Source organism: Xenopus laevis, chromosome 5L (assembly GCF_017654675.1).
Source record: "Xenopus laevis strain J_2021 chromosome 5L, Xenopus_laevis_v10.1, whole genome shotgun sequence".
Lineage (NCBI taxonomy): Eukaryota > Metazoa > Chordata > Amphibia > Anura > Pipidae > Xenopus > Xenopus laevis.
The window spans coordinates 53,782,496-53,796,840 of record NC_054379.1 but is presented as its reverse complement, the minus strand read 5'-3'; the positions used below and the strand labels follow the sequence as shown (position 1 = coordinate 53,796,840).

At 37.0% G+C, this 14,345-nt stretch overlaps 1 protein-coding gene across 3 annotated transcripts in view; it reads right to left on the bottom strand.

Annotated features, from left to right (window-relative positions):
- The window catches only part of snx9.L (sorting nexin 9 L homeolog), a 55,383-nt gene that overhangs the window by 14,666 nt on the left and 26,372 nt on the right, over positions 1 to 14,345 (bottom strand). For all 3 annotated transcript variants that reach the window (XM_041562213.1, NM_001093147.1, XM_041562212.1), the window contains 5 exon segments: positions 6,365 to 6,506; positions 6,039 to 6,123; positions 2,965 to 3,090; positions 2,330 to 2,447; positions 143 to 273 (listed from right to left, as the gene is read on the bottom strand). In XM_041562213.1, the coding sequence (XP_041418147.1) occupies positions 143 to 273; positions 2,330 to 2,447; positions 2,965 to 3,090; positions 6,039 to 6,123; positions 6,365 to 6,506 (602 nt within the window).

The window sequence follows — 14,345 nt, the reverse complement described above, 5'->3', positions numbered from 1 at the left end:
TTAGAGTAAATAAGTCTGCCAGTTTCTGTTCTTGTTGCAGTTTTTCATATTCTAAATATATATATATATATATATATATATATATATATATATATATATATATATATATATATATATATATAATATATATATATGAATGTACCTTTTCATCGCGAAAATTAAGAAATTGCTGGAAGGTGTCACTCTCTGAGATAACAGGATGCCGGCACATCCTTGACATCCATCCTTGTAGCCTCTCCATTCGCATTTTTATGAACTCTTCTTCAAAACGCCCTACAAAACATAAATAAAAATTTTCATATTCCCAGGCAGACATAAGCCATATGCAGCTGATTTCTTATATTCCTTTTTACTGTATTAAAGGTATCATACAAGCAAATTAACATGAAACAATCAGCAGATTTTTTTTATTCTAAACATGCTTTCATATTGTTCTGTAAAATGGGGAAAGAAAAGCAGCAAAAAAAACAAAACAAAAAACCCAAAAACAGAAAAGAATGATAGAATGGTGCATGAAGAGAGGGACAAAATTGCACAAAAAGAAAAAAAACAAGGAAAGATATTTAAAGCAAACTGAGAGGATGATTGAAGGTAATTGCAGTGGAAAAAGTGGGAATAGATGGGAGCTTCTCCTATCTCCATAAAACACAGAGAAAACATGGGAAATATGATATAATTCTTCCTGAGGAAAAGAGAAAATGTAAAACACAGCACATATGGTGAGTCCAGAAAAATATAGTAGATGCATTTTCTGGTATTTCCTTATTCTTTTGACTGTGTTGATAATCAATTTTAAATTTGTAAAACATATCCATACTATAACAAAGAGACTGAAAGCATCATAAGCATGTTAGATGTTTGGGGTTTTAGTAGTCCTTTATGTTAAGTTCAGGCGTTGATAATATGGTACATTTTAGCTGGGGGAATTAATAATCTTTTAATGCTTTTGCTTAAGAATCCAGAATCCTGTAATCCAGAAAGCTCAGATTTACATGAGTTTGTGAGCGAATAATTCTAATTTGTTTGTAAATTATTTCCTTTTTCTCTAGAATAATAAAACAATACCTTGTGCTTGATACTAACTATAGCTGTATATCGGTGGCAATACAATTCTGTTGAGTTTATTTCATGTTTAAATGTTGTACAGCATTCCAGATGACGGTCCTGGACAACTATATATTTACCATTTATCTTTAAAGGGTTTTTAAAGTATGATGTAGAGAGTGATATCCTGAAAAAATTTCAATTAGTTTTCATTTTATACTATTTGTGGTTTTTGAGCTATTTAAGCTTTTTATTCAGCAGATTTCCAGTTTGCAATTTCATGAATCCAGTTCTCAGATGCACAGATTTTATTCCCGCACATAGATGTAACATTTCTACAACCCTGTAACTGTATTGTAATGAACACTGAACGCCCTTGTATATTTACTGCAGTCTGGCATAATTCTCCTGCATGTGACAGTGAATGCTGGTCTGTTTCCTGTTTGCTCTGTGCAACTCATCTGGCACAGAAACAAAAGGAAAACGTTCTATAACAGGAACAGCACAATTTCTATCACAGGCTAAAGAGGAGCTTTTGTAGCACAAGACAGTAAATAGCAACCCACTCTTCACAGCTGAAATAAAACTAACATTCGTAGGGAAACCTATTTTAATATGTAGGCATATTATTTAGAGTGTTGACTACTTCTTCTCTCTGGGGTTTATAAAAAAGAGCATTTGATTTAGTAATCTTCTTTGATTTAATGCAATAACTGTATATGAGATTATTTGTTCTTCAAATTTCTTTCCATTAGTACGCAGCAAACAGGAAACAGACCGGCATTATGGCCACATGCTGGGGAATGAGATTGTTGCAAAGTCAAAAGGGTATTCAGAGTTCCTTTATACAACATAACCTATGGCTTTGACAAAAATACTATTATTGTTATTTTTTTGCTTTAAGAAATGCCAGCGCGTGATTAATAGCGATCTACCGACTGGTCTAATAAGTGACAAAATTTGAAAAGCAAAATAATTACAAAAAAATTATTTGTTTAAAATGGGCCCTATCGGAGATGGTCGTCTCATAATTTAGAGCTTTCTGGATAATGGGTTTCTGAATGAACAATTCACACCCCAAAGCTGTGTATTTACAGATATAAACATAGATTCTGCAGTCAAATAAAGCATATATGGTACTAGCGCAGAAGAACCAGTGTGCTTCAGATTCAAAACTTCCTAGCATGTGGTGCTGGTAAGGGCACTATGACAGGCACCTAAAGCGTTAAATTGTTCGTAATGTTTACATTTCTACAATCTATATTATTGAAACATAGATATTTACCTGTAACTTGCTTGTCTGGAAGAGAAGGAATGGGTATCGCTAACCCAAATTTAACTAACAGGCGCTCATACAACCAATCAAAGTGCTTATACCTGTGGTTTACTGATCGGTTTGTATTCTACAAAAATAAAGTAAAAATATTGTTTTACAAATTCATAATCAACAAAAGATACTCTTCAAACTGTCATGGTCCTGAATAAACACTTATTAAAGATGGCCTAGTAATTTTATAGCCACCTGAAAATCTTTTTATTTGAGCTGAAAAATGCACATAAACCTACTGCACTCTATTTAGTTCACCTGTTATTGTGGTTGCCCTATTCACCTTTATGACTTGGCTACAGAGGAGCTTATTTATATAAACCGTAGCAGGGTTTCTGAAACAAACATGCAATTTTTACCAAAGCAGGGTAACTGAATATAGAGTACTTTCATTGTTGTGTTACCGGTACTTTAAAGGTGTTTTTAACTACTATAAGTTTAACTCCTATAGCTACCCATTTATTTCTAATTTCAGCTCACTATTGAGCAAGTTCTGTATGTTTATTTCATTATACTTTAATTATAAACAGACCCTTAATGTATGTCATATGTAATAAAATTCTACATGTTCCAGTGTCTGCCCATTTACTTACTGTTGCTGTGAGCTGATATTCAATGTAACTCTTCAGACCATACATTTTGGTTCCCTTTCTGGGATCAGCTACAATGCAATCAAATGTTGAAGTTGGGTAGACCCACATTGGCCCATAATCTCCTATCTTCCCGACACAAATACAATAAAATTAGAAAATAAATGTATAAATAGTTTGTTGTCATTTTTTACATTTTCATACAGGATTTTGAACAGCATTTAATGTATTTAATTTAAATGCTTAATACAAATGTGACTCCACATATTTTCCAGACAACTATCAACTATGCAGTTAAAAACCTTTCACCATTACTAAGACATGGTGATTTGTCTGTGCTTTTTTTCTGGGGTAACAAGAAATTGTAGTGTCAAAACATGGCAATGCAATTCTTATTAACAGGAATCACCTGAAAGTAGGGTACATGGCTATAACCATTCCTAAACCTGCACCCACCAGTGTTTTTGTGCCATACTCACATATAATTCCTGCTTTTATTAGGTTAGGTACTGCTTAAGAAAATCTGCACAAAATACAGAAACTGCCACATGAGCCATTACCCTAACAGTGAAATTACACAAGGAAACATACAGGGACATGCAAAAGTCTTCACCCCCTTGGCATTTTTCATGTTTTGTTGCCTCACAACCTGGAATTAAAATGGATTGTTTGAGAGTTTGCACCATTCATTTACGAGAACATACCTACAACTTTTAAGATTTTTTTTTATTATTATGAAGCAAACAACAAATGGATAAGTCTCTATGAGCTTGCCACATCTTGCCACTGGGATTTTTTTCCCAAAACTGCTTCAGCTCCTTCATGTTGGATGGTTTTCGCTTGTGAAAAGCAATCTTCAAGTCTGACCACAGATTCTCAATTGGATTGAGGTCTGGACTTTGACTAGGTCATTCCAACACATTTAAATGTTTCCCCTTAAACCACTCAAGAGTTGCTTTTAGCAGTATGCTTCAGCTCATTGTCCTGCTGGAAGGTGAACCTCCTTCCCAGTCTCAAATCACAGGCAGACTGACATAGGTTTTGCTTAAGAATATCCCTGTATTTAGCACCATCCATCTTTCCCTCGACTTGGACCAGTTTCCCAGTCCCTGTTGGGGTGATGGGATGTGTTGGGTTTGCGTCAGACATAGCATTTATCTTGGTGGCCAAGTCTCATCTGACCAGAGCACCTGCCTCCATACATTTGGGTAGTCGCTCACATGCCTTTTGGCAAACTCAAAACGTGCCTTCTTATTTTTTTACTTTAAAGGGATACTGTCATGGGAAAAAAATTTTTTTTCAAAATTAATGAGTTAATAGTACTGCTCCAGCAGAATTCTGCACTGAAATCCATTTCTCAAAAGAGCAAACAGATTTTTTATATTCAATTTTGAAATCTGACATGGGGCTAGACATATTGTCAATTTCCCAGCTGCCCCAAGTCATGTGACTTGTTCTCTGATAAACTTCAATCACTCTTTACTGCTGTACTGCAAGTTGGAGTGATATCACCCCCCTCCCTTTTTCCCCCCATCAGCCGAACAGAAGAACAATGGGAAGGTAACCAGATAGCAGCTCCCTAACACAAGATAACAGCTGCCTGGTAGATCTAAGAACAACACTCAATAGTAAAAACCCATGTCTCACTGAGACACCTTCAGTTACATTGAGAAGGAAAAACAGCAGCCTGCCAGAAAGCATTTTTCTCCTAACGTGCAGGCACAAGTCACATGACCAGGGGCAGCTGGGAAATTGACAAAATGTCTAGCCCCATGTCAGATTTCAAAATTGAATATAAAAAAATCTGTTTGCTCTTTTGAGAAATGGATTTCAGTGCAGAATTATGCTGGAGCAGCACTATTAACTGATACATTTTGAAAAAAAAATTTTTTCCAATGACAGCATCCCTTTAAGTAATGTTTATTTTTTCTGGCCACTCTTCCATAAAGCCCAGCTCTATGGAATGTACAGCTTATTGTGGTCCTATAGACAGATACTCCAGTCTCTGCTGTGGAACTCTGCAACTCCTTCAGGGTTACCTTTGGTCTCTGTGGTGCCTCTCTGATTAATGCCCTCCTTGCCCAGTCTGTGAGTTTTGTTGGACGGCCATCTCTTGACAGGTTTGTTGTGGTACCATATCAGAAAAGGTGTGTTTATACTGACAGATCATGTGACACTTAGATTGCGCACAGGTGGACTTCATTTCACTAATTATATGACTTAATTGGTTCCAGGACTTTTTAGGGGCTTCATTTTTTTTTTTAATTTGTTTTTTATATATATATTTTCTCATTTCACTTTAATAACTATTTTGTGCAGATCTATCACATAAACTAACTAAATAGGTAAAAAGCCAAAGGGGGTGAATACTTTTGCAAGGCAGTGTATCATTATTTTGAATAGCAAGGTCTTGTTATACAGAAACACATTGTACTGTGATGCAATTTGTTAAATGCTCATGTTACATCTACAAGTTCTAAAGGTATTCTACATCCTCATAAGTACAATAAAATATTTATTTCTTAATGCGGTCACTTTTGGAGAAATGTTTCAGGAAACAGAAGGGTTTTTTGTAGGACTTACCATGACTAAAAACAAAAGCAAATTGTGCTCCATAAGATTTTTAAATGAGCTATGAATGCTTTAATAAAAAATAGAAATTGGATTTCATGTTTAATTTGAAAAGGACTTTTATTATACAGATTTGTGTGTCTGGGTGACAGGTCCATTTTAAGTCTAATAAAAAATCACGTAAACATTTGCTGTTGCATCATTTTTAATATGCAAAATTAAAAATAAATCAAGCAATAATTTAAACATTAATTTAAACCAATAAGAAAGTTTGCCTCCAATAAGGATTATTTATATCTTAGTTAGTATCAAGTACAAGATACTTATTATAACAGAAGAAAAGGAAATCATTTTTAAAAATTTGAATTATTTGATTGAAATGAAGTCTATGCTAGAAGGCTTTTCCTAATTCAGAGATCTTTGAATAACATATTTCTAGATAATGGATCCCATAGCTGCAATATTTAAAAATAATTAAGTTAAATACAAACAAAAATAAAACTTACAATAATTGGAATTTTTTCTTTGGTTTTGGCTAGCTGTTTTGCCATAAGATATTGATCAACTCCAGATTTCGCAAAGCCAGGAAATCTACAGAGACAGGATAAACATTTAGAAGTGTGCATTTACAATGAGAGAATGAATATCCCAACTGCAGTTGAACTAAATTTATGTTATACCTAAAACTTAGCAGTTATCTAGAGATCTAAGAAATATAATCAAAGTACAGTACAATCAAAGAGAAATACATTTGAAAAACTTATGTAGGGGATGTCTGCTTCTTTACATGCATTCAAGCCTTCACAAAAAGTATAAAGACTGGTTACATTACTTGCTAAGAGGTATTTTCATGGATGCCGGCCGCCCAGCTCCACGCTGACCTGCTCCAGTTTCAGAATCTTTGTAACCAAGGTAACCCGGAGGAGAAGATTTTGTATCATCCCAGTCATCATCCCAGTCATCATCATCAACAGCTAGGAAATAATACATTCGCTTTCAGAAAATGGCCATCAGGTTGAGTAACAGATTACTCAGAACAAACATTGCCTTGAATATGTCTATGAAGGTTTTCATTAATCCAGATCATGGTTTATCTAGTAGAAGTAAATCTAGAGCAACTGGACTTGCTGATTAATCATTGAAGACATTTCACTACTCATTCGAGAAGCTTGAACTGAAGAGGCTGCTTGGATGAGTAGTGAAACGTCTTTAATGATTATTCAGCAAGTCCAGTTGCTCTAGATTTACTTCTACTAGATATTGCATTCAATATTGCTTTAAAGGCTATTTTAATTTTTTAATGCATAATTAACTTTGGTGAGAAATACATTTAATTTAGCATTTATGTTTGTGTTTACATCCCCCTTTAAGTTTTCAGCAGACTAAAAAATGTTCTTTCAGCATTTCCTTGCATTTTGTATAAAACATACTTTTTTTTATATTAACAAGATATTCAGACCCTGGTGATGAAAAACATCCACAAAGCACAATGGCACAGTGTAGTCATTGTTAATTTTTCTGCAGATGTTTTAGGAGTAGACAATTTGTTTTATAATATATTGATTCAGTTTTTTCTCTCCTTTTTTAAGGGGTGCTCAGTAATAAGGTGGCTTACATCCTAGCCAACTGCTCAAAAAGAAAAAAAAAGCTCCAGACAATTCAATAGCTATAACTCAAAGTGATAACGATGAAGAGTTTGAATTTATTGCAGGATATTTAAACAACTGCACCAACCCAACAGATTAGCCATAGAGCTAATAATTTGGACCACAAGGAGGAAGCTGAGGCCTATGCATTTTCATGTATCCAACTCTTCCTAACTGATTTCAAACCTTGATTATGGATACTCTGAAAAACTGCAATACTGTGTTTCCTGGTGAAAATGTACCAACATATGGTAAACAGGGAGAAGAATAAGTGAAAGGGGGTTGAATCTTATGAGGACATCAATTCCGCACATAATTCTCCTAAATTCTGAAACTGTCTATATTTCACACAATTCCTGTACATCATGATAGCATTAGACTTACATTAAACCTCTGGTTTCAGTCTTGCAACAGTCAGATTTCGGTTGCGCTGAACTCATTTGTAATGCCACGTTAAGCACATAACACGACTATATATCAAACTTAATGTGATTACTCGCATGGAAGACATGTGTATGCAACTATATAAATATAGAAATATATATAAAATATAGAAATAACTGAAGGGCTCTGATCTGTCTAGTTGGACCTACTGATTGTAACATGTCAGAATCTTACAGCTGCATCCACATCCCCCTCTATGCAATTGCAAATGTCTCACCTATTCCTCGAGATACACGCAACCAGTTTTATCTTATTTTGTTTAGAACACAAATTGTCCCTTAACCCTTTAACCGCCAAGCACGTACGGCGTACGTGCTGGCGGTTCAGGGCTCAGGCTGCCAAGAACGTACCTCGTACGTTCTATTGCAGCTGAGCCCTTCTCTCTGCATCGGCGGCTTTTGCCGCCTCTGCAGAGAGTCAGGAGGGTAGACAGCCCCCTGGGCAACGTGGCTGGGGGGCTGTCAAGTCGGATCTGCGACGCGATTGTCGCAGATCCGACTTCAAAGTAGCAGAAGCGCAATGTAAGCGCTGCTGCTGCTGGCTTACCTCCTCCTCGTCGCACCACCCGCCCACTCACTTCCTGCTGCGCAGTAACTCTGCAGACACGCTGCCAGGAGTCCTCCTTCGGTTCAAGATCCTCCTGCTACAAAAACGGTAAGTGCACGTTTTTTTACACACTTACCTGCACTTACACATACCTACAGTACATTTATACGCTTACATAAACATTTTAGTAAAAATTTGTATTTTTTATTTTTTTATTTTAGCACACTTGGTCGATTTTGTACACTTATTTACACTTAATTACATGTATTTGCACACTCAGACAACTTTTATTAGTGCACAAATATGTATACACAAAAACTCACAAACAGGTGTTTTTTTTTTTCTTTACTTATTCATTGTACTGTTTGTTTTGCCTAAAAGCATGTTATTTTGACAGCGTGACTATTGGATAATCGATTTCGGCCACTAATTACGCTGTCGGATCAATTATTTTGTTATTTCATTGATTTACGCTATTTTTGTGGTTTTATTGCAATTTTATCCATGCATTATTGTTCCTTATGTATCTTTAGTATAGTTTTGCTGTTTGGTGCTTTGGTATAGAAAGATTTATTTTACTTAGTTTGATTCGCCAGAATATATGCTTTCCAAAAATATATGGGTTTTTGGGGCTCTCTTTTCTGCAGCTTAGTTGGCTAGCGTGAAAATTCATAGGCATGTTTTTCATTTGGGGTCCGTACACGCCACATACTTTGGTAAATCTATGCATATTGGGCATCAAACTATTTAGTAGACCTCTGACGTCCATATTTAGGGTGACTTTTCTTTATACGTAAAACATTGTGTGCGATAAATGCGGCAAACTGCAACAATTTTAGGCGATTTTCAGAAATGTAAAAACCTCTGCGTTTTGAAAAGCTTTGCAGTTTGGTGTAGAAAGACGTCTTTATCTTTTTTGGATTCGTCAGAATGTGTACTTTCCAAAAATATATGGTTTTGGGGGGGTCTTTGCTGTTAGGAGGGTCTTGAGGCACATAATATGAAGTCAAGGGTCTATGTTCACAGAAGGCGAATCGGCAGCGGAGAAAAATCATATGCACTATTTTCATTTGGGGTCCGCACATGCCAGCTGCCTTGGTATATCAATGCATATTGGGCATCAAACGGTTCAGTTGACCCTTGGCATCAGTATTTATGGTGTTTTAGAATTGTATGTAAGAAATTGGGTGAGATAAATGCGGCCAATTGCAATATTTTTAGGCAATTTTCAAAAATGTAAAAACTGTTGCTTTTATCGCCAAATTTAGGAAAGGCTTGTGGCTTGGTACTTTGGAGTACAAGGACATGCATACCCAATTTGGATTCGCGGGAATGTGTACTTTCCGAAAATATATGGTTTTCTGGGGTGAATGTACTTTTTTCTACCTTTGCTCCCCCCAAAACTATGTATATGTGTTGATTTTGCAGTACCTGAAATGACAGACCATATGGGGGTCTTCCTTTTGGGGCCCCTATATGCCACGTGCTTGGGTACACCTATACATATTGGGCATCAAACTGTTCAGAGGACCCTAGGCTTTCATATTTGGGGTGATTTCTCTTGATACCTAAAAGTATGTGGGTAATACGATGCTGCAGGGTAGAAATTTTGAAGTCATTTTTGGAAATGTCCCCAAAATCACCAAAATTTAGGAATGGTTTGCGGCTTGGTACTTTGGAGTACAAAGACATGCATACCCAATTTAGATTCGTGGGAATGTGTACTTTCCGAAAATATATGGTTTTCTGGGGTGAACTTACTTTTTTCTACCTTTGCCCCCCCAAAAACAATGTAAATGTGTTGATTTTGCAGTACCTGAAATGACAGACCATATGGGGGTCTTCCTTTTGGGGCCCCTATATGCCACGTGCTTGGGTACACCTATACATATTGGGTATCAAACTGTTCAGAGGACCGTAGGCTTTCATATTTGGGGTGATTTCTCTTGATACCTAAAAGTATGTGGGTAATACGATACTGCAGGGTAGATATTTTGAAGTCATTTTTGGAAATGTCCCCAAAATCACCAAATTTAGGAATGGTTTGCGGCTTGGTACTTTGGAGTACAAAGACATGCATACCCAATTTATATCCGTGGGAATGTGTACTTTCCGAAAATATATGGTTTTCTGGGGTGAACTTACTTTTTTCTACATTTGCCCCCCTCAAAACAATGTAAATGTGTTGATTTTGCAGTACCTGAAATGACAGACCATATGGGGGTCTTCGTTTTGGGGCCCCTATACGCCACGTGCTTGGGTACACCTATACATATTGGGCATCAAACTGTTCAGAGGACCCCAGGCTTTCATATTTGGGGTGATTTGTCTTGATACCTAAAAGTATGTGGGTAATACGATGCTGCAGGGTAGAAATTTTGAAGTCATTTTTGGAAATGTCCCCAAAATCACCAAATTTAGGAATGGTTTGCGGCTTGGTACTTTGTAGTAGAAAGACATGCATACCCAATTTAGATTTGTGGGAATGTGTACTTTCCAAAAATATATGGTTTTCTGGGGTGAACTTTTCTCTACCTTTGCCCAAAACGATGTAAATGTGTTGATTTTGCAGTACCTGAAATGACAGAACATACAAGGGGGGGTCTTCATTTTAGGGCCCCTATATGCCACGTGCTTGGGTACACCTATACATATTGGGCATCAAACTGTTCAGAGGACCATAGGCTTTCATATTTGGGGTGATTTCTCTTATACCTAAAAGTATGTGGCTAATACGATGCTGCAGGGTAGATATTTTGAGGTGATTTTTGGAAATGTCACCAAAATCACCAAATTTAGGAATGGTTTGCGGCTTGGTACTTTGGTGTAGAAAGACATGCATACCCAATTTGGATTCGTGGGAATGTGTACTTTCCGAAAATATATGGTTTTCTGGGGTGAACTTACTTTTTTCTACATTTGCCCCCCTCAAAACGATGTAAATGTGTTGATTTTGAAGTATCTGAAATGACAGACCATATGGGGGTCTTCCTTTTCAGGCCCCTATATGCCACTTGCTTGGGTACACCTATACATATTGGGTATCAAACTGTTCAGAGGACCCTAGGCTTTCATATTTGGGGTGATTTCTCTTGATACCTAAAAGTATGTGGGTAATACGATGCTGCAGGGTAGAAATGTTTAGGTGATTTTTGGAAATGTCGCAAAATCACCAAATTTAGGAATGGTTTGCCGCTTGGTACTTTGGTGTAGAAAAACATGCATACCCAATTTGGATTCAGGGGAATGTGTACTTTCCGAAAATATATGGTTTTCTGGGGTGAACGTACTTTTTTCTACCTTTGCCGCCCCCAAAACTATGTAAATGTGTTGATTTTGCAGTATCTGAAATGACAGAACAAACGGGGGGTCTTCCTTTTGGGGCCCCCTATGCCACGTGCTTGGGTACATCTATTCATATTGGGCATCAAACTGTTCAGTGGACCCAGGATTTTATATTTGGGGTGTTTTACATTGATACCTAATGATGTGTGGGAGATATGTTGCTGTAGAGTGGAAGCTTTGAGGTCATTTTTCAAAAAAATTCACCAATTTCTATAAAACATTATAACTTTAGGAAACAATTGCAACTTGGTAGTTTGGAGTACAAAGATATTTCTACCCATTTTTGATTCACCAGAATCTGTTCTTTCTAGTAATGGGTAGTTTTCTAGGGTAAACCTACTGTTAGCGGAATGTTTGGCCTTGAAATCAAAAGTATGCCGTTTGGGGAGCGTTGCTTTGGAAATTTGGTTGTGTACTGCTTGTAGATTTTGAGCTATACAAGTGAGAAATCTCCATAAAACTATATATATTTGGTATTGTCGCGTTCAGGAGACATAGACCTTTCTAAATCGGCTGTGTTCTCGTACATAAAATGAATGATGTTTCTGATATATGTGATTGTTCTTCGTGAAACATGATTTTTTTCATTTTATTTGACACTTAGAATCCAATATTTTTTTTACAGAAGTAGAATTACACCAAAATTCTTGCATATTGTGAAAGTTCAGGTTGTCCTGAAAAAAACAATATATTGTTTTCCTGGGTTTACTAAAAGACCACCCCAGGAAAGGCCCTTAAAGTGAAAGAGTGCAAAATATCTAAAAACTGCTTGGCAGTAGATGTTCGCATCTAGGACAAAACGGCTGGCAGGGAAAGGGTTAAACCCCTTACTGAAATGTAAACAATTAGAAGCTGTGTTTGTGTTATTCTCACAAATACAGTCATATGAAAAAGTTTGGGAACCCCTCTTAGTTCTTTGGAGTTGTTTGTCATTGGCTGAGCTTTCAAAGTAACAACTTCCTTTTATTATATAACATGCTGTATGGAAACAGTAGTATTTCCGCAGTGACAAAGTTTATTGGATTAACAGAAAATATTGCAATATGCATCATAACAAAATTAGACAGGTGTGTAAGTTTGGGCAACCCAACAGAGATATTATATCAATACTTAGTTGAGCCTCCTTTTGCAAATGTAACAGACTCTAGACGCCTCCTATAGCCTTTGATGAGTGTCTGGATTCTGGATGGCGGTATTTTTGACCATTCGCCAATATAAAATCTCTCCAATTCAGTTAAATTTGATAGCTCCCAAGCATGGACAGCCTGCTTTAAATCATCCCATAGAATATTGTGCTTCTTCCTCTGCATAAATGCCTTTGTAGATTTCGAAATGTGTTTAGGGTCATTGTCTTGTTGGAATATCCAGCCCCTGTGTAACTTCAACTTTGTGACTTAATATTATCCTGAAGAATTTGTTGATATTGGGTTGAATTCATCCGACCCTTGACTTTAACAAGGGCCCCAGTTCCTAAACTAGGCACAGAGCCCCACAGCATGATGGAACGTCCACCAAATTTGACAGTAGGTAGCAGGTGTTTTTCTTGGAATGCGTTGTTCTTCTTCGGCCATGCAAAGCGCTTTTTGTTATGACCAAATAACGAAATTTGTGTCTCATCAGTCCAACGTACTTCCAAAATGACTGTGGTTTGTCTAAATGAGCTTTTGCATAGAACAAGCGACTCTGTTTGTGGTGTGAGTGCAGAAAGGGCTTCTTTCTCATCACCCTGCCATACAGGGTGATGAGAAATTGTGCAAATTGAGCTGAATTGTAGAACGATATACAGATTCACCATCTCCAGCAAGATGTTGTTGAGGGTCTTTGGAGGTGATCTTTGGAGGTGATCTTTGGAGTTCCCAAACTTTTTCATATGACTATACATGATGGTAAGTAATTTAGGACACTACAGACAGGGCTATTCCTGGTATGATTTCTATTTTAAGATTAATACAAAAGGAAAACAAAATTTCCCAAGTTGGAGAGTAACATCCTGCTGTTTACTGAAACCTAAGCAGGAATGATTTGTCAAGTACATGTGTTAAACAAATGACATATTTAATTATAAACAATTTTTAATGTATAAACATTTAGGTGGCTGTGGTTTCGCCAATAATAAGTAACAGGAAATCAGATTTTTTTTTTAATTATAGATATAGTGTAAGAATAGGCAAACTTTTATGCTCTAATATAGCAAAAGTTGTATTAAATTAATCCTAACCCCACTTAAAGGAACTGTAACACTAAAAAAATTTTTAATAAAAAAATCAATTCTACCCACACTAATAATAGAACTACCTTGAATAAAGTTTATTAATATTAATGCTTTATTAAAAAAATACTGTTTGAAAACACTGCTTCCTGTCTACTGAAAAACGGCGATAGAGCGACTCACTCTGTAGATCTGCGCTCCACATCTTCCACCTAACCGGAAGTTAAGTGATGCGACTTTGGCAGCAGCAGGAAGACTACTGACAGCCCAATTATACGATTGAGTCAGTGATGTCTGCTATCAAACAATGTGTCGTTGTGCTGCTGCTGCTGGCAGCCTATTACCCCGCTGTAATCACTCCTTAATGCAGCTTGTCACCCGCAGCTCACAGCCTGCCCACCTGGCACACACCCCCGCTCTCCTCCGGCTGGCTCTATGCAGCTCAGCCTCTCTGGGCAGGATAAACATGGAGGCAAGTAGAATGCCCAGAACCAGCTCCGGCAGAACACTGAGCAATGAGTGGCGACTTCTGGCAGCCATCCCTCCTGTTGCAGAGCAATCTCCAGTGACAACGGGCCAAATCAGCATCCAAATTAGCCTGGGAGCCCTCTCAGCTTGCACAG